This window comes from Salvelinus alpinus, chromosome 9, assembly GCF_045679555.1.
Source record: "Salvelinus alpinus chromosome 9, SLU_Salpinus.1, whole genome shotgun sequence".
NCBI classification, from domain to species: domain Eukaryota; kingdom Metazoa; phylum Chordata; class Actinopteri; order Salmoniformes; family Salmonidae; genus Salvelinus; species Salvelinus alpinus.
The window spans coordinates 60,201,553-60,226,529 of NC_092094.1; the positions used below are offsets into that span (position 1 = coordinate 60,201,553).

General features: G+C 42.6%; 1 protein-coding gene across 1 annotated transcript in view; it reads right to left on the reverse strand.

Annotated features, from left to right (window-relative positions):
- The window catches only part of b4galnt4a (beta-1,4-N-acetyl-galactosaminyl transferase 4a), a 449,845-nt gene that overhangs the window by 153,608 nt on the left and 271,260 nt on the right, over positions 1 to 24,977 (reverse strand). The window contains exon 3 of the mRNA XM_071326839.1: positions 22,002 to 22,100. Within this exon, the coding sequence (XP_071182940.1) occupies positions 22,002 to 22,100 (99 nt within the window). The remainder of the gene's footprint in view (positions 1 to 22,001; positions 22,101 to 24,977) is intronic.

Here is a 24,977-nt window from a genome sequence, read left to right on the forward strand (position 1 = left end):
AGTAGAGAGGGAGAGAGAGATACAGAGAGAAGGAGAGAGCATGAAAGAGAGAGAGCGAAAGAGAGAGCGAAAGAGAGAAAGAGAGGTTATTAATAACGGTTAAATAAAGAGCTTTTTCAAAACCAACGTCTCCTCTCCATTCTGTTATCAGCACCAGAATACAGCAGCCCATCTCCTACGGGACACACACATCTTTCTGGGAATGTTGCTTTTTACATTGTGGGAAGCCTCAGCTTGCCAGTTGGCTTGGCACTGACAAATGGCTGAGCGTCGCTCCAGCTGACGAGCCAGTCGCACCGGCTGACATTGAAAATCCCCTTGGGAGGAAGAAACTGAGACACAATGTTCCCAACAACAGCCCATCAGTGTATACCTAATACCACAATCCATGTGTCAGTGGATAAAGCATTACAGTAGTGTGACTCAATACAAATGATACACCTCAATAACGTGGGAAACAGTACATACACGTACATAAATATACAGGTTTTGGAGAGGAGTAAGTGCCTTGCTCAAGGGCACAATGGCAGGCATCAATGATTTGATACCAGCAACACTCCAGTTGCCAGCTCACTTCACGACAGATTTTTGTTGTCGGACCCATGATTCAAACTGGCAACTCCGGTTGCTGGCTCGCCTCTCTAACCGCTCGGCTACCTGTGACTCCATGTCTCAACCTGGTCTCAGAGCATTTTGTATTATTCTGTACGTAAATCCGAGGAACTCTATTTCGTATAATATGTTACGTTTCATATGGTATGTATTAATTTGTGGATGGCCATCATCCATTTTGCATGATATGTTACGAATTACAATGCATATTATATGTTACGAATTTGCTTAACCCTCCTGTTGTGTTCGTTTCATGTTAATTAATTCGGTGTTCCCGGTCCAAAATGACCGCCCCATTATAGCTGATTATAAATCCATAATAATACATATATTATCACCTAATGTTGTGTTAGATCTTTTTCTCAAATTAAGCTCTTATGAACATGACCATTTTTGAACATGTATTTGCTATTTATGGCCTGCAGGCCTCAATGTCCTGAGTTCATAGAACTCGTTTTTGAGTAAAAAAAGCATAATGTATGGATTATTTTGACTATAACAAATACTCAGATGAAACATATTGTGCTATTTATCACAGACTACTTTGTGTCAAAGTTTAACAAGGACCCTCTCCTCCTCACCAGTGTCATGATCGAATATATGATCATACACACATACAGTATATCATTTGGTCATTGTGCTGCCACAATGTTGTGAGCAAGGCCTCAAAAAAGCTTTATATATCAGAGCTGCGAGAAAAGTTCTAAACTCATCAAAAAAATAAACGTCCTCTCACTGTCAACTGCGTTTATTTTCAGAAAACTTAACATGTGTAAATATTTGTATGAACCTAAGATTCAACAACTGAGACATAAACTGAACAAGTTCCACAGACATGTAACTAACAGAAATTGAATAATGTGTCCCTGAACAAAGGGGGGGGGTCAAAATCAAAAGTAACAGTCAGTATCTGGTGTGGCCACCAGCTGCATTAAGTACTGCAATGCATCTCCTCCTCATGGACTGCACCAGATTTGCCAGTTCTTGCTGTGAGATGTTACCCCACTCTTCCACCAATGCACCTGCAAGTTAGCTGACATTTCTGGGGGGAATGGCCCTAGCCCTCACCCTCCGATCCAAAAGGTCCCAGACATGCTCAATGGGATTGAGATCCGGGCTCTTCGCTGGCCATGGCAGAACACTGACATTCCTGTCTTGCAGGAAATCCTGCAGAGAACTAGCAGCATGGTTGGTGACACTGTCAAGCTGGAGGGTCATGTCAGGATGAGCCTGCAGGAAGGGTACCACATGAGGGAGGAGGATGTCTTCCCTGTAACGCACAGCATTGAGATTGCCTGCAATGACAACAAGCTCAGTCCGATGATGCTGTGACACAATGCCCCAGACCATGACGGACCCTCCACCTCCAAATTGATCCCGCTCCAGAGTACAGGCCTCGGTGTAACGCTCATTCCTTCGACGATAAACACGAATCCGATCATCACCCCTGGTGAGACAAAACCGCGACTCGTCAGTGAAGAGCACTTTTTGCCAGTCCTGTCTGGTCCAGCGACGGTGGGTTTGTGCCCATAGGCAACATTGTTGCCGGTGATGTCTGGTGAGGACCTGCCTTACAACAGGCCTACAAGCCCTCAGTCCAGCCTCTCTCAGCCTATTGCGGACAGTCTGAGCACTAATGGAGGGATTGTGCGTCCCTGGTGTAACTCGGGCAGTTGTTGTTGTCATCCTGTACTTGTCCCGCAGGTGGGATGTTCGGATGTACCGATCCTGTGCAGGTGTTGTTACACGTGGTCTGCCACTGTGCGAGGTGTGTGTGTGTGTGTGTGTGTGTGTGTGTGTGTGTGTGTGTGTGTGTGTGTGTGTGCTCAAACATACAGTACATGCATGTGGGGGTATGGGAGAGGAAGTGTGTCCATCTGATGAATGGGCATGTGCCTGAACTCAATTTTATACACTAATTGTAGTCTCACCCATTAATTTCTAATGACCGGTCATTTTTGACCGGGAACACCACAGGTGTACAGCAGTTAAATAAAACACACAAAATGTTATAAAAATCATCTAAATGTATTTTGTGTGTTCAGATGCCCTGTGTGGACAAAGTCATGGAACCTTATGACAATCAGATTAAATGAACTACATTTTTCAGAGAGAAAACTTGTAAATCGGTCCAATTTGACCGGAACACAGCAGGAGGGTTAATGTATGATCTGTTAAGAATTCTAGCTAGGTGGCTAGCAATAGCTAGCTTGCTAATTTAAGCAAGGTTACACTCTTAGAAAAAAAGTTGCAATATAGAACCTAAAAGTGTTCTACCTGGAACCAAAAAGGGTTCACCTATTGGGAAAGCCAAAAAACGCTTTTGGAACCCATTTTTCTAAGAGTGTAGCGGTTAGGGTAAGGAGTCAGATTAAAGGGTTAGGGAGTTTGGTTAAAGGGTTAGAGGAAGGGTTAGCTAACATGATATGTAGTTGCAAAGTAGCTAAAAAGTAGTAAGTAGTTGAAAAACTGCTAATTAGCTAAAATGTTAAAGTTGTCCGTGATGACATTTGAACTCCCAACCTTCGGGTTGCTAGACATTCGCGTTATAAGCCCACCCAACCAACTTTCATTTTTGCCATAGCCCTTTCCTGCAATCAAATAACTAGAGGCCTCATGGGTGGAATGTTATTCATATTATTTTTTTTAACAGCTGGAATTGCTGGTGTTTCTATGTCAAACAGTTGTGTTATATTTCAGTCTTCTGTGATGTACAGTACCTGTCAAAAGCTTTAGAACACCTACTCATTCAAGGGTTTTTCTTTATTTTTACTATTTTCTACATTGTAGAACAATTGCCTTCTTAAAAGGTAATTTGTGGAATTTCTTTCCTTTTTAATGTGTTTGAGCCAATCAGTTGTGTTGTGACAAGATGGGTGGGGGGGGGGGGGGGTATACAGAAGATAGCCCTATTTGGGAAAAGACCAAGTCCTTATTATGGCAAAAACTGCTCAAATAAGCAAAGAGTCCATCATTACTTTAAGACATTTAAGACATTCATCAAGTGCCATCGCAAAAGCATCAAGCGCTATGATGAAACTGGATCTCATGAGGACCGCCACGGGAAAGGAAAACCCAGAGTTAGAGGATAACATTCATTAGAGTTACCAGCCTCAGAAACTGAAGCCCAAATAAATGCTTCACAGAGTTCAAGTAACAGACACATCTCAACATCAACTGTTCAGAGGAGACTGCGTGAATCAGGCCTTCATGGTCGAATTGCCGCAGAGAAACCACTACTAAAGGAAAACAACAAGAAGAAGAGACATCATGGCCAATGTATTCAACCTTTTCTGGCCCATTGTGTTGCATGTGAATGTTTATCGTTTTAAGCTTGGAAAAGAGACCCTTAAACCCAGAGTTGGACCACACACCCGCTCCACTGAATGGCAGGCTAGTGAATGCTTTGCAATGCTTGCAGTTAGCCACTGATTCCTTACAAGCCACTCATTGTTGAATTTGCGATTTCCAACTTGTTGTATAATGTTTATGTCCAATAGCCGATGACCACCGATATGTTTTATCTCTAATTTCTCTTCATATGACAAGGATTGAAAATGATTTTCCAGAAGATTGTTGACTTGATTCATAACAATGAGTGCTTTCTAGCTTGCTTGCTAAGATTTTGAAATGTATGATGTTGACATGACAAAACCAATTAAAGCTATGGTAGATATAACGTGATTTGACATCATTTTATCTGTGGCCAATGACCTTGAGCATTCTTGGATGGGCACTTCTAATGTAACTCTATGGCAGCACCCAAAGGGCTTGAAGTTCTCCCTGTAGATTTTGCGGTGGCGTAGTGTCCCCATGAATGACAGAACACTGAGCCAATCACGGCACAACTAGAGAGCAATACCAACCCCTACTCTATATACACTGCTCAAAAAAATAAAGGGAACACTTAAACAACACAATGTAACTCCAAGTCAATCCCACTTCTGTGAAATCAAAACTGTCCACTTAGGAAGCAACACTGATTGACAATACATTTCACATGCTGTTGTGCAAATGGAATAGACAAAAGGTGGAAATTATAGGCAATTAGCAAGACATCCCCAATAAAGGAGTGATTCTGCAGGTGGTGACCACAGACCACTTCTCAGTTCCTATGCTTCCTGGCTGATGTTTTGGTCACTTTTGAATGCTGGCGGTGCTTTCACTCTAGTGGTAGCATGAGACGGAGTCTACAACCCACACAAGTGGCTCAGGTAGTGCAGCTCATCCAGGATGGCACATCAATGCGAGCTGTGGCAAGAAGGTTTGCTGTGTCTGTCAGCGTAGTGTCCAGAGCATGGAGGCGCTACCAGGAGACAGGCCAGTACATCAGGAGACGTGGAGGAGGCCGTAAGAGGGCAACAACCCAGCAGCAGGACCGCTACCTCCGCCTTTGTGCAAGGAGGAGCACTGCCAGAGCCCTGCAAAATGACCTCCAGCAGGCCACAAATGTGCAAATGTGCCATTTAATCCAAGGAAAAACACACAACGCAGGAGTGGCTTCAAGACAAGTCTCTGAATGGCCTTGAGTGGCCCAGCCTGAGCCCGGACTTGAACCCGATGGAATATCTCTGGAGAGACCTGAAAATAGCTGTGCAGTGACGCTACCCATCCAAGCTGACAGCGCTTGAGAGGATCTGTAAAGAAGAATAGGAGAAACTCCCCAAATAATGACGTTTTTGCTTCGTCATTCTGGGGTATTGTGTGTAGATTGACGAGGGGAAAAAACGATTTAATCTATTTTAGAATAAGGCTGAAAGGAAACACCATGTGGAAAAAGTCAAGGGGTCTGAATACTTTCCGAATGCACTGTATATATACAGTACCAGTCAGAAGTCTGGACACACCTACTCATTCAAGGGTTTTTCTTTATTTTTTATAATTTTAGTGAAGACATCAAAACTATGAAATAACACATATGGAATCATGTAGTAACCCAGAAAAGTGTTAACTTCTCACGAGTCACCAACCCTGATCCGGTAGCACCCCCCAACTCACCCCACTGATTAGCACAGCTAGCATAGCGTCACAAGTAACTTGTAGCATCTAAATATCATTAAATCACAAGTCCAAGACACCAGATGAAAGATACAGGTCTTGTGAATAAAGCCACCATTTCAGATTTTTAAAATGTTTTACAGGGAAGACAGAATATGTAAATCTATTAGCTAACCACGTTAGCGGAGGACACGATATTTTTACCAGGCAGATTCGGCTAGGCGCCCACGTCCAGTTCACATGCACAACAGATATGATATAAAATCGTAAATTGGGTCTTACTATGGCTGATCTTTCATCAGAATGTTGATCAAAGTGTCCTTTGTCAAGATGAGTCGTTGGTTCCGTTCAGAATTCTTCCTTGCCCACTCCATTTAGCACAGGTACCGGTCGAGTGGCACGAATTTCTCAAACGTAAATACAATCCGACAACGGTACACCGAAAAACTCCCGGAAAAATTCAAATAATCTGATTAAACTATATTGAAAAAACATACATTACGATGATATGGTCACATGTATCAAACAAAATTCGACACGGAGATAGTTTGCATACATAACGCCAGCAAAACAGTACACCAACGCAGCTCAAATTCGAAAATTCAGATGTCCGGAAGTTGTCGGTCACGCCAAAGAAATGGGTCCTATTTCACGTCAGTCCCAGATAAACAAAGAATTTCTCCTCTGACGTCATCTTGACAACCAGAGGAAGGCGAATGAGGTGTGTTTCTGGTCATAGGGGGCACGACCATATATAGGCAGAGCTTTGAAGCCAGCATAACACATCTTGATTTTATGTTCTTGGTCATGGAAAGTGCTGTTGAATGACTTCTGTATCACTCAGAGACAAAATTGAAACGGTTTTAGAAACTAGGGATTGTTTTCTTTCCAATGGTATGATTTATATGCATATAGTAAGAGCAATAATTGAATAAGAGGCAGTTTAATCTGTAGAGCAAATTATGCTAATGCGAAAATATTACCCCCTGTATTCTCAAGAATCTAAATATATTTTAGATTCTTCAAAGTTGCCACCCTTTGCCTTGATGACAGATTCGCACACTCTTGACAATTTCTCAACCAGCTTCATGAGGAACGCTTTTTCCAACAGTCTTGAAGGAGATCCCATATATACTGGGCAATTGTTGGCTGCTTTTCCTTCACTCTGCGGTCCAACTCATCCCAAACCATCACAATTGGATGGAGGTCAGGTGATTGTGGCCAGGTCATCTGATGCAGCACTCCATCACTCTCCTTCTTGGTCAAATAGCCCTTACACAGCCTGAAGTGTGTTTTGTGTCATTGTCCTGTTGAAAAACAAATGATAGTCCCACTAAACCAGATGGGATGGTGTATCGCTGCAGAATGCTGTGGTAGCCATGCTGGTTTTAAGTGTTCCTTTAATTCTAATGAAATCACTGACAGTGTCACCAGCAAAGCACACCCACACCATCACACCTCCTCTTCCATGCTTCACGGTGGGAACCACACAGAGATCATCCGTTCACCTACTCTGCGTCTCACCAAGACACAGCGGTTGGAACAAAAATCTCAAATTTGGACTCATAAGACCAAAGGACAGATTTCCACCGGTCTAATGTCCATTGCTCATCTTTCTTGGCCCAAACAAGTCTCTTCTTCTTATTGGTGTCCTTTAGTAGTGGTTTCTTTGCAGCAATTTGAAAATGAAGGCCTGATTCATGTAGTCTCCTCTGAACTGTTGATGTTGAGATGTGTCTGTTATTTGGGCTGCAATCTGAGGTGCAGTTAAAACTTCGGGATCGGTGTCCCTTCCACGGGACGGTTGAGCTAACGTAGGCTAATGCGATTAGCATGAGGTTGTAAGTAACAAGAAAATTTCCCAGGACATAGACATATCTGATATTGGCAGAAAGCTTAAATTCTTGTTAATCTAACTGAACTGTCCAATTTACAGTAGCTATTACAGTGAAAGAATACCATGCTATTGTTTGAGGAGAGTGCACAATTTTGAACATGAAAAGTTATTAATAAACCATTTAGGCACATTTGGGCAGTCTTGATACAAAACTTTGAACAGAAATACAATGGTTCATTGGACCAGTCTAAAACTTTGCACATACACTAAATTGCACCTGGGCTGGAATAATACATTATGGCCTTTCTGTTGCATTTCAAAGATGATGGTACAAAAAAATAAAAGAACGGTTGTCTGTGAAGCATTTATTTGGGCTTCAATCTGAGTTTCAGTTAACTCTAAAGAACGTGTCCTCTGCAGCAGAGGTAACTCTGGGTCTTTCATTCCTGTGGTGGTCCTCATGAGAGCCAGTTTCATCATAGCGCTTGATGGTTTTGCGACTGCACTTTATGAAATTTATGAAGTTCTTGAAATTTTCCGGATTGACTGACCTTCATGTCTTAAAGTAATGATGGACTGTTGTTTCTCTTTGATTATTTGAGCTGTTCTTGCCATGATATGGGCTTGGTCTTTTACTAAATAGGGCTATCTTCTGTATACCACCCCTACCTTGTCACATCACAACTGATTGGCTCAAATGCAATAAGAAGATAAGAAATTCCACAAATGTACTTTTAACAAGGCACACCTGTTAATTGAAATGCATTCCAGGTGACTACCTCATTAAGATGGTTGAGAGAATGCCAACATTGTGTGAAGCTGTCATCAAGGCAAAGGGTGGCTACTTTGAAGAATCTCAAATATAAAATATTTTTTTATTTGATTAACACTTTTTGGGTTACTACATGATTCCATATTGTTATTTATAGTTTTGATGTCTTCACTATTATTCTACAATGTAGAAATAGTACAAATAAAGAAAAACCCTTGAATGAGTAGTTGTGTCGTCCGAACATTTGACTGGCACTGATATATATATATATATAAATATATATAATCACTGCGTGGAATGACGGCTGATCACTGTATGTAACGACACCAAACATAACATATCATACTAATTCGAGTGTCCCGGATTTACATTTACTATGTCACGTCTAATCTATGACACCACGCTGCATGTCTGGAGTGATATATTTTAGATCAGTGCAGTGGTCCTCTCCCTATGAATTTCTACTGAAGACCCAGGCATGGATTCCGTAGACTGTACTATTGTATACTGGCCTAATAATTTTACGGGAGTCATCATCCAAATACACAAAACTCGTGCTGCCATATTTCCCCTGCAGCAGGGAGACTATTCACACAGAGAGAAGAACAACTAAGTATGAGGCCATCAATTAATAAATTACACTTTTGGAGTGTAATGTCCCTTTAAGACTAATCAGCCATTACATGACTCACTATGATCTCCCATTATAAATCATAATAAACTCTAGCTACCTGTATGTTGTTTATTGTCAACATTTCCATCCGTCTTTGACCCTTTACATGACACTGTCTATGATTGATAATCTACCACTCCCTATAATGACATGCTGGCTGTCATGCTTTGCTTTATATAACTGTATTAAAGGCACTGAGATGACTGTGGACTGTACAGTCAAGTGTTCTGGAGGATATAGTCTAGTGTATCCAGGTGTCATTCAGTAGACTAAGTTTGACTCTGAAGCCTGACTCGTGAGGCTACTGAGAGAGTATGGGGTACATCCCAAATGGCACCCTATTCCCTATATAGTGCACTACTTTTGATCAGGGCCCATAGGACTCTGTTAAAAACTCATGCACTATTAAGGGAGTAAGGTGCCATTTGTCTTTGAATTTATATAAATCCTATGTACAGTTGAAGTCGGAAGTTTACATACACCTTAGCTAAATACATTTAAACTCCGTTTTTCACAATTCCTGACATTTAATCCAAGTAAAAATTCCCTGTTTAAGGTCAGTTAAGATCACCACTTTATTTTACGAATGTGAAATGTCAGAATAATAGTAAAGAGAATGATTTATTTCAGCTTTTATTTCTTTCATCACATTCCCAGAAGTTTACATATACTCAATTATTATTTGGTAGCATTGCCTTTAAATTGTTTAACTTGGGTCAAACGTTTCGGGTAGCCTTCCACAACCTTCCTGCAATAAGTTGGGTGAATTTTGGCCCATTCCTCCTGACAGAGCAGGTGTAACTGAGTCAGGTTTGTAGGCCTCCTTGCTCGCACATGCTTTTTCAGGTCTGCCCACAAATTTTCTTTAGGATTGAGGTCAGGGCTTTGTGATGGCCACTCCAATACCTTGACTTTGTTGTCCTTAAGCCATTTTGACACAACTTTGGAAGTATGCTTGGGGTGTCACGATCGTGTTGACATGAATGAGAGGACCAAGGCGCAACATGATATGAATACATCTTCTTTATTTTATAACGAAGATGATCACGAAACACTTAAACAACACTAACAAAAACAACAAACGATCGTGAAACCTAAAACGCAAGTGCACACACAAACTACTTACGTCGACATATACATATACAATGACCCACAAACAGCTAAAGCCTATGGCAGCCTTAAATATGGCTCCCAATTAGAGACAACAGAAATCAGCTGTCTCTAATTGAGAACCCATTCCGGCCACCATAGACTTTCCTAGTAAACTACACACCCATAGACACAGCTAGATACATACACTCAACACAAAACCATAAACTACAACCAACACCCCCTCTACCATATAATACCCCAAAATACACACATACCCCATGTCACACCCTGACCTAACTAAAATAATAAATAAAACAAATAATACTAAGGCCAGGGCGTGACATAACCCCCCCCTTAAGGTGCGAACTCCGGGCGCACCAGCACATAGTCTAGGGGAGGGTCTGGGTGGGCTTCCTTCCACGGCGGCGGCTCCGGCACTGGTCGTGGTCCCCACCCCACCATAGTCATAAGGGGCAGCACCGGGATAAGGGGCAGCACCGGGATAAGGGGCAGCACCGGGATAAGGGGCAGCACCGGGATAAGGGGCAGCACCGGGCTGAAGGACTCCGGCAGGTCCCGGCTGAGGGACTCCGGCAGGTCCCGGCTGAGGGACTCCGGCAGGTCCCGGCTGAGGGACTCCGGCAGGTCCCGGCTGAGGGACTCCGGCAGGTCCCGGCTGAGGGACTCTGGCAGGTCCTGGCTGGACGGCTCTGGCAGGTCCTGGCTGGAAGGCTCTGGCTGATCCGGTCTGGCGGAAGGCTCTGGCTGATCCGGTCTGGCGGAAGGCTCTGGCTGATCCGGTCTGGCGGAAGGCTCTGGCTGATCCGGTCTGGCGGAAGGCTCTGGCTGATCCGGTCTGGCGGAAGGCTCTGGCTGACCCGGTCTGGCGGAAGGCTCTGGCTGATCCGGTCTGGCGGAAGGCTCTGTAGGCTCTTGGCAGACGGGCGGCTTTGCAGGCTCATGGCAGACGGGCAGCTTTGCAGGCTCATGGCAGACGGGCAGTTCAGGCGCCGTTGGGCAGACGGGCAGTTCAGGCGCCGCTGGGCAGACGGGCAGTTCAGGCGCCGCTGGGCAGACGGGCAGTTCAGGCGCCGCTGGGCAGACGGGCAGTTCAGGCGCCGCTGGGCAGACGGGCTCAGACGGCGCTGGGCAGACAGATGGCTCCGACGGCGCTGGGCAGACAGATGGCTCCGACGGCGCTGGGCAGACAGATGGCTCCGACGGCGCTGGGCAGACAGATGGCTCAGACGGCGCTGGGCAGACCGGCAGTGCAGAAGGCGTTGGGCAGACGGCCGACTCTGCCCTGCTGAGGCGCACAGTAGGCCTGGTGCGTGGTATAGGCACTGGCTGCGCTGGAGAGGAGGAAAGCTCTGACAGCGCTGGACAGGTGGGAGCAGCTGGAGAGAGAACCCGGAGAGACAGCCTGGTGCGGGGGGCTGCCACCGGTGGACTGGTACTTGGAGGTGGCACCGGGTATACCGGACCGTGAAGGAGGACACGTGCTCTTGAGCACCGAGCCTGCCCAACCTTACCAGGTTGAATGGTGCCCGTAGCCCTGCCAGTGCGGCGAGGTGGAATAGCCCGCACTGGGCTATGCTGGCGAACCGGGGACACCATTCGTAAGGCTGGTGCCATGTATGCCGGCCCGAGGAGACGGACTGGAGACCAGATACGTTGGGCCGGCTTCATGACATCTGGCTCGATGCCCAACCTAGCCCTCCCAGTGCGGCAAGGTGGAATAGCCCGCACTGGGCTAAGCACGCGTACTGGGGACACCGTGCGCTTTACCGCATAACACGGTGTCTGACCAGTACGACGCTCTCTCACTCCACGGTAAGCACGGGGAGTTGGCTCAGGTATCCTACCCGGCTTTGCCACACTCCTCGTGTGCCCCCCCCCAAGAAATTTTTGGGTCTGACTCTCGGGCTCCCAACCGCGTCGCCGCGCTGCCTCCTCATACCAGCGCCTCTCTGCCTTCGCTGCCTCCAGCTCCGCCTTGGGACGGCGATATTCCCCTGGCTGAGCCCAGGGTCCTTTACCGTCCAGGATCTCCTCCCAAGTCCATTTCTCCTTGCGCTGCTCCTGTTGCCGCTGGTCATGTTGCTTGGTCGTAGATTGGTGGGTCATTCTGTCACGATCGTGTTGACATGAATGAGAGGACCAAGGCGCAACATGATATGAATACATCTTCTTTATTTATATAACGAAGATGATCACGAAACACTTAAACAACACTAACAAAAACAACAAACGATCGTGAAACCTAAAACGCAAGTGCACACACAAACTACTTACGTCGACATATACATATACAATGACCCACAAACAGCTAAAAGCCTATGGCAGCCTTAAATATGGCTCCCAATTAGAGACAACAGAAATCAGCTGTCTCTAATTGAGAACCCATTCCGGCCACCATAGACTTTCCTAGTAAACTACACACCCATAGACACAGCTAGATACATACACTCAACACAAAACCATAAACTACAACCAACACCCCCTCTACCATATAATACCCCAAAATACACACATACCCCATGTCACACCCTGACCTAACTAAAATAATAAATAAAACAAATAATACTAAGGCCAGGGCGTGACATGGGGTCATTGTCCATTTAGAAGACCCATTTGCGACCAAGCTTTAACTTCCTGACTGATGTCTTGAGATGTTTGTTTCTGTCTGCTCTTTTATGTTTAGATAAGAATTGTATACCTGTCTTTTATACCTATACACCATTCTTGTGTGTGTTCAATAAAAAATATTTGAACAGGAGATGTTGCTTCAATAAATCCACATAATTATCCTGCCTCATGATGCCATCTATTTTGTGAAGTGCACCAGTCCCTCCTGCAGCAAAGCACCCCCACAACATGATGCTGCCACCCCCGTGCTTCACGGTTGGGATGGTGTTCTTCGGCTTGCAAGCATCCCCCTTTTTCCTCCAAACATAACAATGGTCATTATGGCCAAACAGTTCTATTTTTGTTTCATCAGACCAGAGGACATTTCTCCAAAAAGTATGATCTTTGTGCCCATGTGCAGTTGCAAACCATAGTCTGGCTTTTTTATGGCGGTTTTGGAGCAGTGGCTTCTTCCTTGCTGAGAGGCCTTTCAGGTTATGTAGATATAGGACTCGTTTTACTGTGGATATAGATACTTTTGTACCCGTTTCCTCCAGCATCTTCACAAGGTCCTTTGCTGTTGCTCTGCGATTGATTTGCACTTTTCACACCAAAGTACGTTCATCTCCTTCCTGAGCGGTATGACTGCTGCGTGGTCCCATGGTGTTTATACTTGCATACTATTGTTTGTACAGATGAACGTGATACCTTCAGGCATTTGGAAATTGCTCCCAAGGATGAACCAGACTTGTGGAGGTCTACAATTATTTTCTGAGGTCTTGAATGATTTCTTTTGATTTTCCCATGATGTCAAGCAAAGAGGCACTGAGTTTGAAGGTAGGCCTTGAACTACATCCACAGGTACACCTCCAATTGACTCAAATTATATCAATTAGCAGATCAGAAGCTTCTAAAGCCATGACATAATTTTCTGGAATTTTCCAAGCTGTTGAAAGGCACAGTCAACTTAGTGTATGTAAACTTCTGGCCCACTGGAATTGTGATACAGTGAGTTATAAGTGAAATAATCTGTATGTAAACAGTTTTTTGAAAAATTACTTGTGTCATGCACAAAGTAGATGTCCTAACCGAGTTGCCAAAACTATAGTTTGTTAACAAGAAATTTGTGGAGTGGTTGAGAATCGAGTTTTAATGAATCCAACCTAAGTGTATGTAAACTTCCGACTTCAACTGTATTCTTAACATAGGAGAGATGGAAAGCAGTGACTGCTCCTCTATTGTCTCTAGTCCCACAGCTGCCTGTCTACAGAGCACCAACGGGAGACAAGTTGAGGCACAGAAAACTAACCAACCACGTGGCATCCTAACTATCTGCCTCCTATGGATTTGGAGTTTTTCTACAAGATAGAGAGAGAGAGATGGGGTGGACAGAAAGAGAGAGTGTGGATAAGAGAGAAAGAGAGGGAGGGTCGGGAGAGAAAGACGAGAGGGAGCTGTTTCACTCCTCCTCTTCCTTACCCCCATACTCTTCATCTTCTTCTTCTTCTTTTTCCTACTTCTCCTCCCGTCACTCTGTATGCCTCTCTGACAGGCCTGCTGTAATTTGTCTCTTTGTCTTCCCCCTGAGTCTCTCTGTCAGAGTAATGGCCAGGCCTGCAATAACTTCTTCACTGGCCCACCAATCACAGCCCTATAAATAACAGCCAGCCCTTCCAGCTTGGCTGCCATAGACTCACAGAGACCGGACAGAATTCCCAGAACAGATCAATACTGCATCCACGACACATGACAATAAACATAATCCTGCATGTTTTATCATAAGATTGCAAAATAATCAGCACGACTGGACAGTTTTTGTGTTATGAGAACATTTGCCACAACCGAACAAATGTTCTGCGAACTTTCACAGAAACAGTTTTGGTTTGCTGGGAAAACATTACTGGTACATGATGTTATTACCTTACCTGGAAACCAAACGAGAACTTTTGGGGAACGTTCTGTGGCGGTTGTTATAGACGTTGTGCACAGCATTTTAGTGACTGTGAGTAGAACGTTGATAATGTAAAAATAATAATAATGTTACCAAAAACGTTATTTTCGTGTTTTTGGTGATGTTATCATCCTAATGTTAGATAGGTAAAAAAAAGCAGACATTGAATATCCCTTTGAACATAGTGAAGTTATTAATTACACTTTGGATGGTGAATCAATACACCCAGGCGTCCTTCCTAACTCAGTTGCCGGAGAGGAAGGAAATTGCTCAGGGATTTCACCATGAGGCCAATGGATACTTTAAAACAGTTACAGAGTTGAACGACTGTGACAGGAGAAAACTGAGGACGGATCAACAACTTTGTAGTTACTCCACAATATTAAAATGAATGACAGAGTGAAATGTAGGAGGCTTGTGCAGAATAAAAATATTGTGTTTTGTTCAAATCACTGAGTACCACTCTTCATATTTTCAAGCATAGTGGTGGATGCATCATGTTATTGTTATGCTTGTCATCGGCAAGGACTAGGGAGTTTTTAAAATAAAAATGTATGTAAAAGAGCTAAGCACAGGCTAAATCCAAGAGGAAACCTGTTTCAGTCTGCTTTCCAACAGACACTTGGAGCCAAATTTTATTTTCAGCAAGACAATAACCTAAAACACAATGCCAAATATACACTGGAGTTGCTTACCAAGACGACATTGAATGTTCCTCGTTACAGTTTTGACTTAAATCGGCTTGGAAATGTATGGCAAGACTTGACACTGGCTGTCAAGCAACCAACTTGGCAGAGCTTGCAGAATTAAAATAATAATAATGGGCAAATATTTTACAATCCAGGTGTGCAAATCTCTTCGAGACTTACCTAGAAAGACTGACAGCTGTAATCTCTGCCAAAGGTGATTCTAACTCAGGGGGTTGAAAACGTATGCATTCAAGATATACATTTACTGTATGTGTATGTGTATTTTTTATTTTATTTATTTTATTTTTTTACAATTGTTCACATTTTTCTTCCACTTTGACATAAGAGTATTTTGTGTAGATCGTTGACAAAAAAAAAAAAATCGCTATTAAATCCATTTTAATCCCACCTTGTAACATACTGTAACAAAATGTGGAAAATGTTGAGGGGTTTGAATACTTTCTGAAGGCACTGTACCCTACTGCTGTCATTCTTTTGGGAGCTGCTCCACTGACAACCAGTTGGGCGCTACGCTCTTGCTGCCCGACAGATGATCCCGCTCAGGCTATGTATGCAGCGTGAGAAATAATCTACATAACGAACTAACAGCTTCCAGAAGTCGTCTGTTTTTTCATCAATTATATAGCCTAGATTGAAAATAGTATTATTACAAAAATAATTCCAATGTTTAAAGCTAACACGTTTCGGAGCAAGGTCCTTCATCAGTACTAAGGTTATTCGCTTTTAGCTAGTTATATCAATCAAATGGTGCACTAATTCAAAAGGTATATCTCTGGCTCTGTTTGGAAGCTTTGAGAGATGGTGTATCCGTTCTTTAGCAGCATTGGGTTGGAACAGGTGAGGGGAGCTACATGGAGCTAGACCAGACACTCCATCTTGTGTGTGTGTGTGTGTGTGTGTGTGTGTGTGTGTGTGTGTGTGTGTGTGTGTGTGTGTGTGTGTGTGTGTGTGTGTGTGTGTGTGTGTGTGTGTGTGTAAATATGCATCTGTGTGTTTATGCTTGTCTGTAAGTGTGTCGGAATGTGTGTGTGTTCAGCAATCCCTGCTGTGTGACAGTTGGCATATGGAAGCAGTCTGGTTCTGTGTGTCTGATGGTGTGCCACTGACAGTGCCAGCCTGGTGCCCCTCAGACCTCTGCCACTATGCCCTGGCACCTGGGAACCCAACACGGCACAGTGGTGCCTGGAGAGAGGGTCTAATAAGACCACAGCTAAGGCCTCGGGCCACACAGAGACGGATGACATGCACAAAGAATGTACTATGCCTCTTTTTTATACATTTGACATTTTAGTCATTCAGTAGACTCTCTTATCCAGAGTGAATTACAGTTAGTAAATTCGTCTTAAGATAGCTAGGTGGGACAACCACATATCACAATCATAGTAAGTACATGTTTTCTCAATATAGTAGCTATCAGCAAAGTCAGAGCTAGTAAGAGGGGAAAAAAGTGTGAGTGTTAGTTCACGAAAGGCTTAGTTCAACAAATTTCTATTTTTGAGAACAAAAATAACTTTAAAAAAATGGCAGATACATTATAGATAGCAACCTCAGAGAGAAACTCACAGAGTATTTTGACAGAAAAATATAAAAAACGATTCATAACATAGCATTTGTGTGTAGTTGCCTTTTAATTCAATTCCGCACCTAGCAAGAGACCGTTGTGGTTCGCTAGCAGTGTTTCTGTAGCCTACTGCAGGCTACAATGTACAGCGACGCACATATGATGGCAGAGTTTGCGGTCAACATTTAATATTCATAACTGAATATCACATCGCAGAAATTGAACCAAGACTTCAGACTAAACTTTTGAAATACCTGGTTTGCATACCTATTGCTGCCTTAGCATTTACTGGTAGATATCATGAGTTGAAATGTATTTCCTACCTACAGTGCCTATTCACACCCTTTGACTTTTCCCCAAATTTTTGTTTTACAGCCTGAAATTAAAATGGAATAAAATGATATTTTGTGTCACTGGCCTACACACAATAAAAACCCCATAATGTCAAAGTGGAATTATGTTTTTCAAAATGTTTACAAATTCATAAAAAAAGGAAAAGCTAAAATGTCACTAAGTATTCAAACCCTTTGTTATGGCAAGCCTTTTAAAATGTATTTCATTTTTATTTAACGAGGCAAGTCAGTTAAGAACACATTCTTATTTACAATGATGGCCTAGGAACAGTGGGTTAAGTGCCTTGTTCAGGGGCAGAACGACAGATTTATACCTTGTCAGTTCGAGGATTCAATCTAGAAACCTTTCGGTTACAGGTCCAACGCTCTAACCACTAGGCTACCTGCCTAAATAAGTTCAGGAGTAAAAATGTGCTTAACAAGTCACATACTAAGTTGCATGGACTCTGTGTGCAATAATAGTGTTTAACATGATTTTTGAATGACTACCTCACACCCCACACATAAGTAAGATCCTTCAGTCGAGCAGTGAATTTCAAGCACAGATTAAAACAGATCAGAAAGGTTTTGCAATAACTAGCAAGGAAGGGCACCTATTGTTAGATCTTAACTTAATGGGATTCTTAGCTAATGTTTTGGGAATGTACCCAGTTTGCTGGTAGTCACTCCAACTAGATTCACTTAAACCTGCCTCTACCCACTCCAGTCCAACGCACTCCTGACTCCTGGTCAAGAACACACACTATCTAACTTCTCTAACTTCTCTGACTCTCTGTCTTTCTCTGTCTCTCTCACACACACACACACACACACACACACACACACACACACACACACACACACACACACACACACACACACACACACACACACACACACACACACACACACACACACACACACACACACACACACACACACACACACACACACACACACACACACAGGTCTGGTGCCCCTCAGAGGTTTTAGAACACCTACTCATTCAAGGGTTTTTCATTATTTGTACTATTTTCTACATTGTAGAATAATAGTGAAGACATCAAACTCTAAATAACACATATGGAATCATGTAGTAACCAAAAAAGTGTTAAACAAATCAAAATATATTCTATTTTTGAGATTCTTCAAAGTAGCCACCCTTTGCCTTGATGACAGCTTTGCACACTCTTGGAATTCTCTCAACCAGCTTATGGAGGTAGTCACCTGGAATGCATTTCAATTAACAGCTGTGCCTTGTTAAAAGTACATTTGTGGAATTTCTGTCCTTTTTAATGTGTTTGAGCCAATTGGTTGTGTTGTGACAAGGTAGGTGGGGGTATACAGAAGATAGACCTATTTGGTAAAATACCAAGTCCATATCATGCCAAGAACAGCTCAAATAAGCAAAGATAAATGACAGTCCATCATCACTTTAAGACATGAAGATCAGTCAATACTGGAAAATTTCAAGAAATTCGATTCATTTTGGTTCTGATAGAAATTCCCCTGCTTCAAATTCAATAGTTGCTATATTAGCTAATTGATCATTACTGAGCAGCAAATGTGTAAAGTACTTAAGTAAAAATACAAGTTGGGTTTCCGGGCCAGAGTGCACATTATACCGTGACATTCGGGGGTCTCAATTTTTTCCGTGGGGCCTATGTGTGCACGCGGTAGCATTTTCTATTTATTATGGGCCTAATAGTAAAGACGTAATTTAATGTAAAAAATAAAAAAAAAGTGTTACCTTTTAATTTGGCGTGAACACAATCAGGATTGTCAAATACATAACTTCAAAAAGTAGACTTCCTGAGCATTTTTGTCACGCCAATTGATGAATGGAAAGTGAACCATCGGTTACAAAACACCAAAAGTGTTATGACATTCGGCTATTGTCACTGGGTCTACATTCAAGTAGCCTAAATTAATTGATGCGTCATGCTGATAAAATTACCTTTTTTGTAGAAAGAAAAGTTGGGACACCTGAAAAGGGTCTGAGAAACAGGACAGTCCCAGGATGAGAAGTGCAGCCACATGGGATAGTTTAAAAAAAACATGACACAGAGGTGGGGGTGGAGTTCTGGGAATCTGATTAGGAACACATTAGGAACACCTGCGCTTTCCATGACATAGACTGACCAGGTGAATCCAGGTGAACGCTATGATTCCTCATTGATGTCACCTGTTAAATCCACTTTAATCAGTGTAGATGAATGGGGAAACAGTTGAGACGTGGATTGGGTCCCGTGTTTCTCAGTTTCTAAAGTATGGTGCTTGCAACGCCAGGGTTGTTGGTTTGATTCCCGAAGGGGAACTAATACGAAAAAGTATGACAGATGTATGCACTCACTAATGTATGTCGCTCTAGATAAGAGCATCTGCTAAATTACTCAAATGTAAATGTAATTGTGTATGTGTGCAATTTTGAAGGTGAATGGGCAAGGCCTTTGAATGAGGTACGGAATTAGGTGTCAGGTTTGAGTCTGTCAAGAATTGCAATGCTGCTGTTTTTTTAACGCTCAACAGTTTACTGTGTTATTAAGAACGGTACACTACCCAAAGGTCATCCAGCAAACTTGACATGATTGTGGGACACATTGGAGTCACCATGGGCCAGCCAAACTGTGTAATGCTTTCGAAACCTTGTGGAGACCATGCCCGGACAAATTTAAGCTGTTCTAAGGGCAAAAGGGGGTGCAACTAAATATTAGGAAGGTGTTCCTAATGTTTTGAACACTCAGTGTACAGCATTCCTCAAGACACACATAGAGCCTGCAGCAGCACTCAGAAGTGAAGGACAGAGAAATTGTGTGTGAGTTGACAAATCATGAGGCAAATTGGTAAAAAAAAAAATGGCACTTTGCCCCTCTTTTTAAAGATTTTGTCTCATTATTTTGTATTAGACTAAATAAAAAGGGGTGGGACGTTGCCCCACCTGATTCGAAAGTGATGGGGGGAAATTGGCAGCTCGCCACATGGTTTTTTCTTCTGGTGACCCTGATTCATCCTATGTTTACTTACGAGGTGGAACCATACACATATTTCCGAATGGTCAGTAACACTCTTCTAAGTCCATAGCTGTGTCCATATGCCTGCTCTACACACCCATCCCTGTTCTGTGGACTCACTCTGCATGCTGAACACTATTTTGGATACCCTGAGGGAACAATAGTGGAATAACTGAAGAACGAACAGCCTTGGAGAACATAGGTGGAATAACTATACAGATTTTACAGTGTCTCCCCGTACTGTATCGAACCCACTGCATCCTGGCATATTTTAATTGTTGCCTTTTGTGGAGGAAGTAGGGTGTTGACGTGTGTCTTGATCAAAGGGTAGCGAAGGTGGATCACGTGATGAGTAAACTTTCTGAGACGTGGAGACTTGCTTAAGTACATTCCATCACACACCCTTGAATGTCCTTGTCTGACACACACACACACACACACACACACACACACACACACACACACACACACACACACACACACACACACACACACACACACACACACACACACACACACACACACACACACACACACAAACATGCACAAAACTGACACTAAAGAGGCAGAGAGCCATTGAAATAATAAAGGCTAAATTGGTCGGGTTGTCTTCTCGCTTGACCAGTTCACAGATGTGCTTTGCATTAGGTCCTCTGAGACACACAGGGCCTCCGCGGACAGAGTTCATTACACTGTGCTGAGCAGGTTACACATCAAGCACGGCTCTTCTTATCACACTTTCTCTGCTTAATTGGCCTGCCTTCTGTTCCCTATTGTTATAGCAGTTAGATGTCTGTATGTGTGTGCGTATAAGTGCGTACATGCGTGTCCGTGTGTGTCCGTGCTTGTCTGAACTGCTTACAGCTTGGAAATTAGAGTACCTTCTAGTGCTCATGTCTAAGGTGACATTTTAGAAGGTGAAAAAATGGTTTTGGAGAAACGTCCTCATCCACAAGCTAATGCAAAATAGATGGAGAGTATATTTTCACTACTCAGGCTCTAATGTGAGGAAATGACAGTTTAAGTCTGCAAACCAAATGGCCCCCTATTTCCTATTTTGACCAGGGCCCACTAAAAAAGGACAACATGGAGAGAAAACATCTTCTCTTGAATTACAATGTAAAAAATACCTATAGTACAAATTATTTGCTGACCTATCATTACTTGTGATTCATTTTCTTGAATAAAATCATTTTTTCAAAGGGTACAGTGCCTGTCGTCGCTGCCAAATGTACTTATATATATATATATATATTTGCAGCAATTTCAAAACACCTGTTTTCGCTTCGTCATTATGGGTACACTAATGAGATTAGTTTTTTAGAATAATGCTGTAACATAACTAAATGTGGAAAAGGGAAGGCGTCTGAATACTTTCCAAATGCACAGTATATACACTACCGTTCAAAAGTTTGGGGTCACTTAGAAATGTCCTTGTTTTTGAAAGAAAAGCTCATGTTTTGTCCATTAAAATAATATAAAATTTATCAGAAATTCAGTGTAGACATTGTTAATGTTGTAAATGACTATTGTAGCTGGAAACGGCTGATTTCAATCCAGGTGTGTGGCTTAGCCAAGTCTTTAAGAGGATTCATTTCAGGTTTGTTATTCAGATAAGTTTCTCAGATACTAAGAGAGGGAGACAGATTTCTGATCAGTTTTTTTACATTTAGATCATAAAAATGTATATCACTGGGGTAGGCGGCACCTGATTCTAGATCAGCACTCCTACACTGACATGTTTTGTTAATAAGGGACCTGGTCTCAGAGCGGATTCAAATACTGCAGAGAGACCAAACACTAAATCCTATCCTGTGAACTTACCTCAGGTTTCCATGGCAACTTCTTGTGGCGCTGGCTGAGAAACTTCCTGATGTGGGCATGGTCTCTGGGGTCAGCTCCAACAGCATTGGACTCATCCTCCTGGAGAAGAACAGAGAACATGGTCAGTGGGGGGGGTTGAGACAGGGATGACAGTTATGGAGAAAAGAGAGAGAAAGAAAAAGCATCCAAAGGACATAGAAATGGAAGAAAGTACAGGCCTAGATGAAAGTAGAGTGATGGATTATGGTAAAGAGGAAGAGGGGAAAATATGCACATTATAGGATGAAAAAGCAGATGAAAATGAATGAGAATATGAGAGAGGGGTAAAGGGAAAGATTGTACCGTTACTCTTTCACTGTATAAATCAAAAAGTGCAACAATAGAAATGTGATATCACTTGCAGTGCACAGAATATGTGATTAGCATGAGGTTGTAAGTAACAAACAAAAATCCCAGGACATAGAAATATCTGACATGGGCATAAAGTTTAAATTCTTGTTAATCTAACTGCACTGTCCAATTTACAGTAGCTATTACAGTGAAAGAATATCATGCTATTGTTTGAGCAGAGTGCACAATTATGAACTTGAAAATGTATTAATAAACCAATTATGCACATTTGGGCAGTATCGATACAAAGTTTTGAACAGGTTCATTGGATCAGTCTAAAACTTTGCACATACACTGCTGCCATCTAGTGGCCAAAATCTAAATTGTGCCTGGGCTGGAATAATGCATTATGGCCTTTCTCTTGCATCTTTTACCAGATCTAATGTGTTTTATTCTCCTACATTAATTTCACATTTCCACAAACTTCAAAGTATTTCCTTTCAAATGGTCTCAAGAATATGCATATTCTTGCTCCAGGTCCTGAGCTACAGGCAGTTAGATTTGGGTACGTTTAGAACAAATTCTTATTTACAATGATGGCCAACTCTGGCTAAATCCGGACGATGCTTGGCCAATTGTGTGCCGCCCTGTGGGACTCCCAATCACAGCCGGATGTGATACAGCCTGGATTCAAACCAGGTACTATACTGACACCTCCTGCACTGAGATGCAGTGCCTTAGACTGCTGCGCCACTCATGGTTGTGTCCCAAATGGCACCCTATTCCCTATAGAGTGCATTACTTTTGATCAGAGCCCTATTTATTCAACCTTTAATTTGACAGGGAGTCATGCTGAGACCAATGTCTTTTTTACAGATGATCCCTGTATAATACATACACATCAATACACACCAATATACACTATTGTTGTATTTTATCTTGAAATACACTTATTCATGTTACCATACTAGAACTTATTGATTACTTGACATGCATAATGACTGTATATGTTGGGGTCAATGGAGGGTGGATAAAAATTAGGTGTATGGAAAGTTACTGAGTGAGACAATGGGGGGAGGCAAAAAGTTTACATTCTGTCAAACATGTTATTCTTAAATCTCATGGATCCTATGGAGGGAGGCAAAGGGCAACAGTCTGGTTTCAGTCACTTATAATGTAGGACAGCCGTGGATAAGGGAGGAGTGAGGAATTCCGCCCGAGGTCAGGTCAGATGAAGTGACATGGAACACACATAGACTTACATGCACACAAATGTTCTAGCAGGAGGCCGGGCCATGACTACACCAGTGAGAGGAACAAATTAAGATCATGACTAGCAACAGAGATGTATTGGCTGTCTACATGTGCAAGGACTTGACTCTACCTAGTAGGAGGGTACAAATATACAGCACCAGTCAAAAGTTTGGACACACCTACTCATTCAAGGGTGTTTCTTTATTTGTACTATTTTCTGCATTGTAAATTAAAGTGGAAACATCAAAACTATGAAATAACACATATAGAATCATGTAGTAGCCAAAAAAGTGTTAAACTAATCAAAATATATTTTAGATTTTAGATTCTTAAAAGTGTTAATCCTTTGCCTTGACGACAGCTTTGCACACTCTTGGCATTCTCTCAGCCAGCTTCATTAGGTAGTCACCTGGAATTCATTTCAGGTGTGTCTTGTTAAAAGTTAATTTGTGGAATTTCTTTCCTTTTTAATGTGTCCGAGCCAATCAGTTGTGTTGTGACAAGGTGGGGGGGTATACAGAAGATAACCCTATTTAGTAAAAGACCAAGTTCATATTATGGCAACAACAGCTCAAATAAGCAAAGAGAAATGACAGTACAGCACATCATTACTTTAAGACATGAAGGTCAGTCAACAAGGAACATTTCAAGAACTTCAAGTGCAGTCGCAGAAACCATCAAGCGCTATGATGAAACTGGCTCTCATGAGGACGGCCAAAGGAAAGGAAGACCCAGAGTTACCTCTGCTGCAGAGGATAAATTAATTCGAGTTAACTGCACCTCAGATTGCAGCCCAAATAACAGACACATCTCAACATCAACTGTTCAGAGGAGACAGTGTGAATCAGGCCTTCATGGTTGAATTGCTGCAAAGAAACTAAAGGACATCAATAATAAGAAGAGACTAGCTTGGGCAAAGAAACACACGCAATGGACATTAGACCAGTGGAAATCTGTCCTTTGGTCTGATGAGTCCAAATTTGAGATTTTTGGTTCCAACCACCTTGTCTTCAATTATTTTATCTTTATTTAACTAGGCAAGTCAGTAAAGAACAAATTCTTATTTTCAATGACAGCCTAGGATCAGTAGGTTAACTGCCTTGTTCAGAGGCAGAACGACAGATTTTTTACCTTGTCAGCTCAGGGATTTGAGCTTGCAACCTTTCAGTTACTAGTCCAACGCTCTAACCACCAGGCTACCTGCCGCCTTTTGTGAGATGCAGATGTAGGTGAATGGATGATCTCCGCATGTGTGGTTTCCACCGTGAAGCATGGAGGAGAAGGTGTGATGGTGCTTTACTGGTGACACTGTGTTTGATTTATATAGAATTCAAGACCCACTTAACCAGCATGACTACCACAACATTCTGCAGCGATACACCATCCCATCTG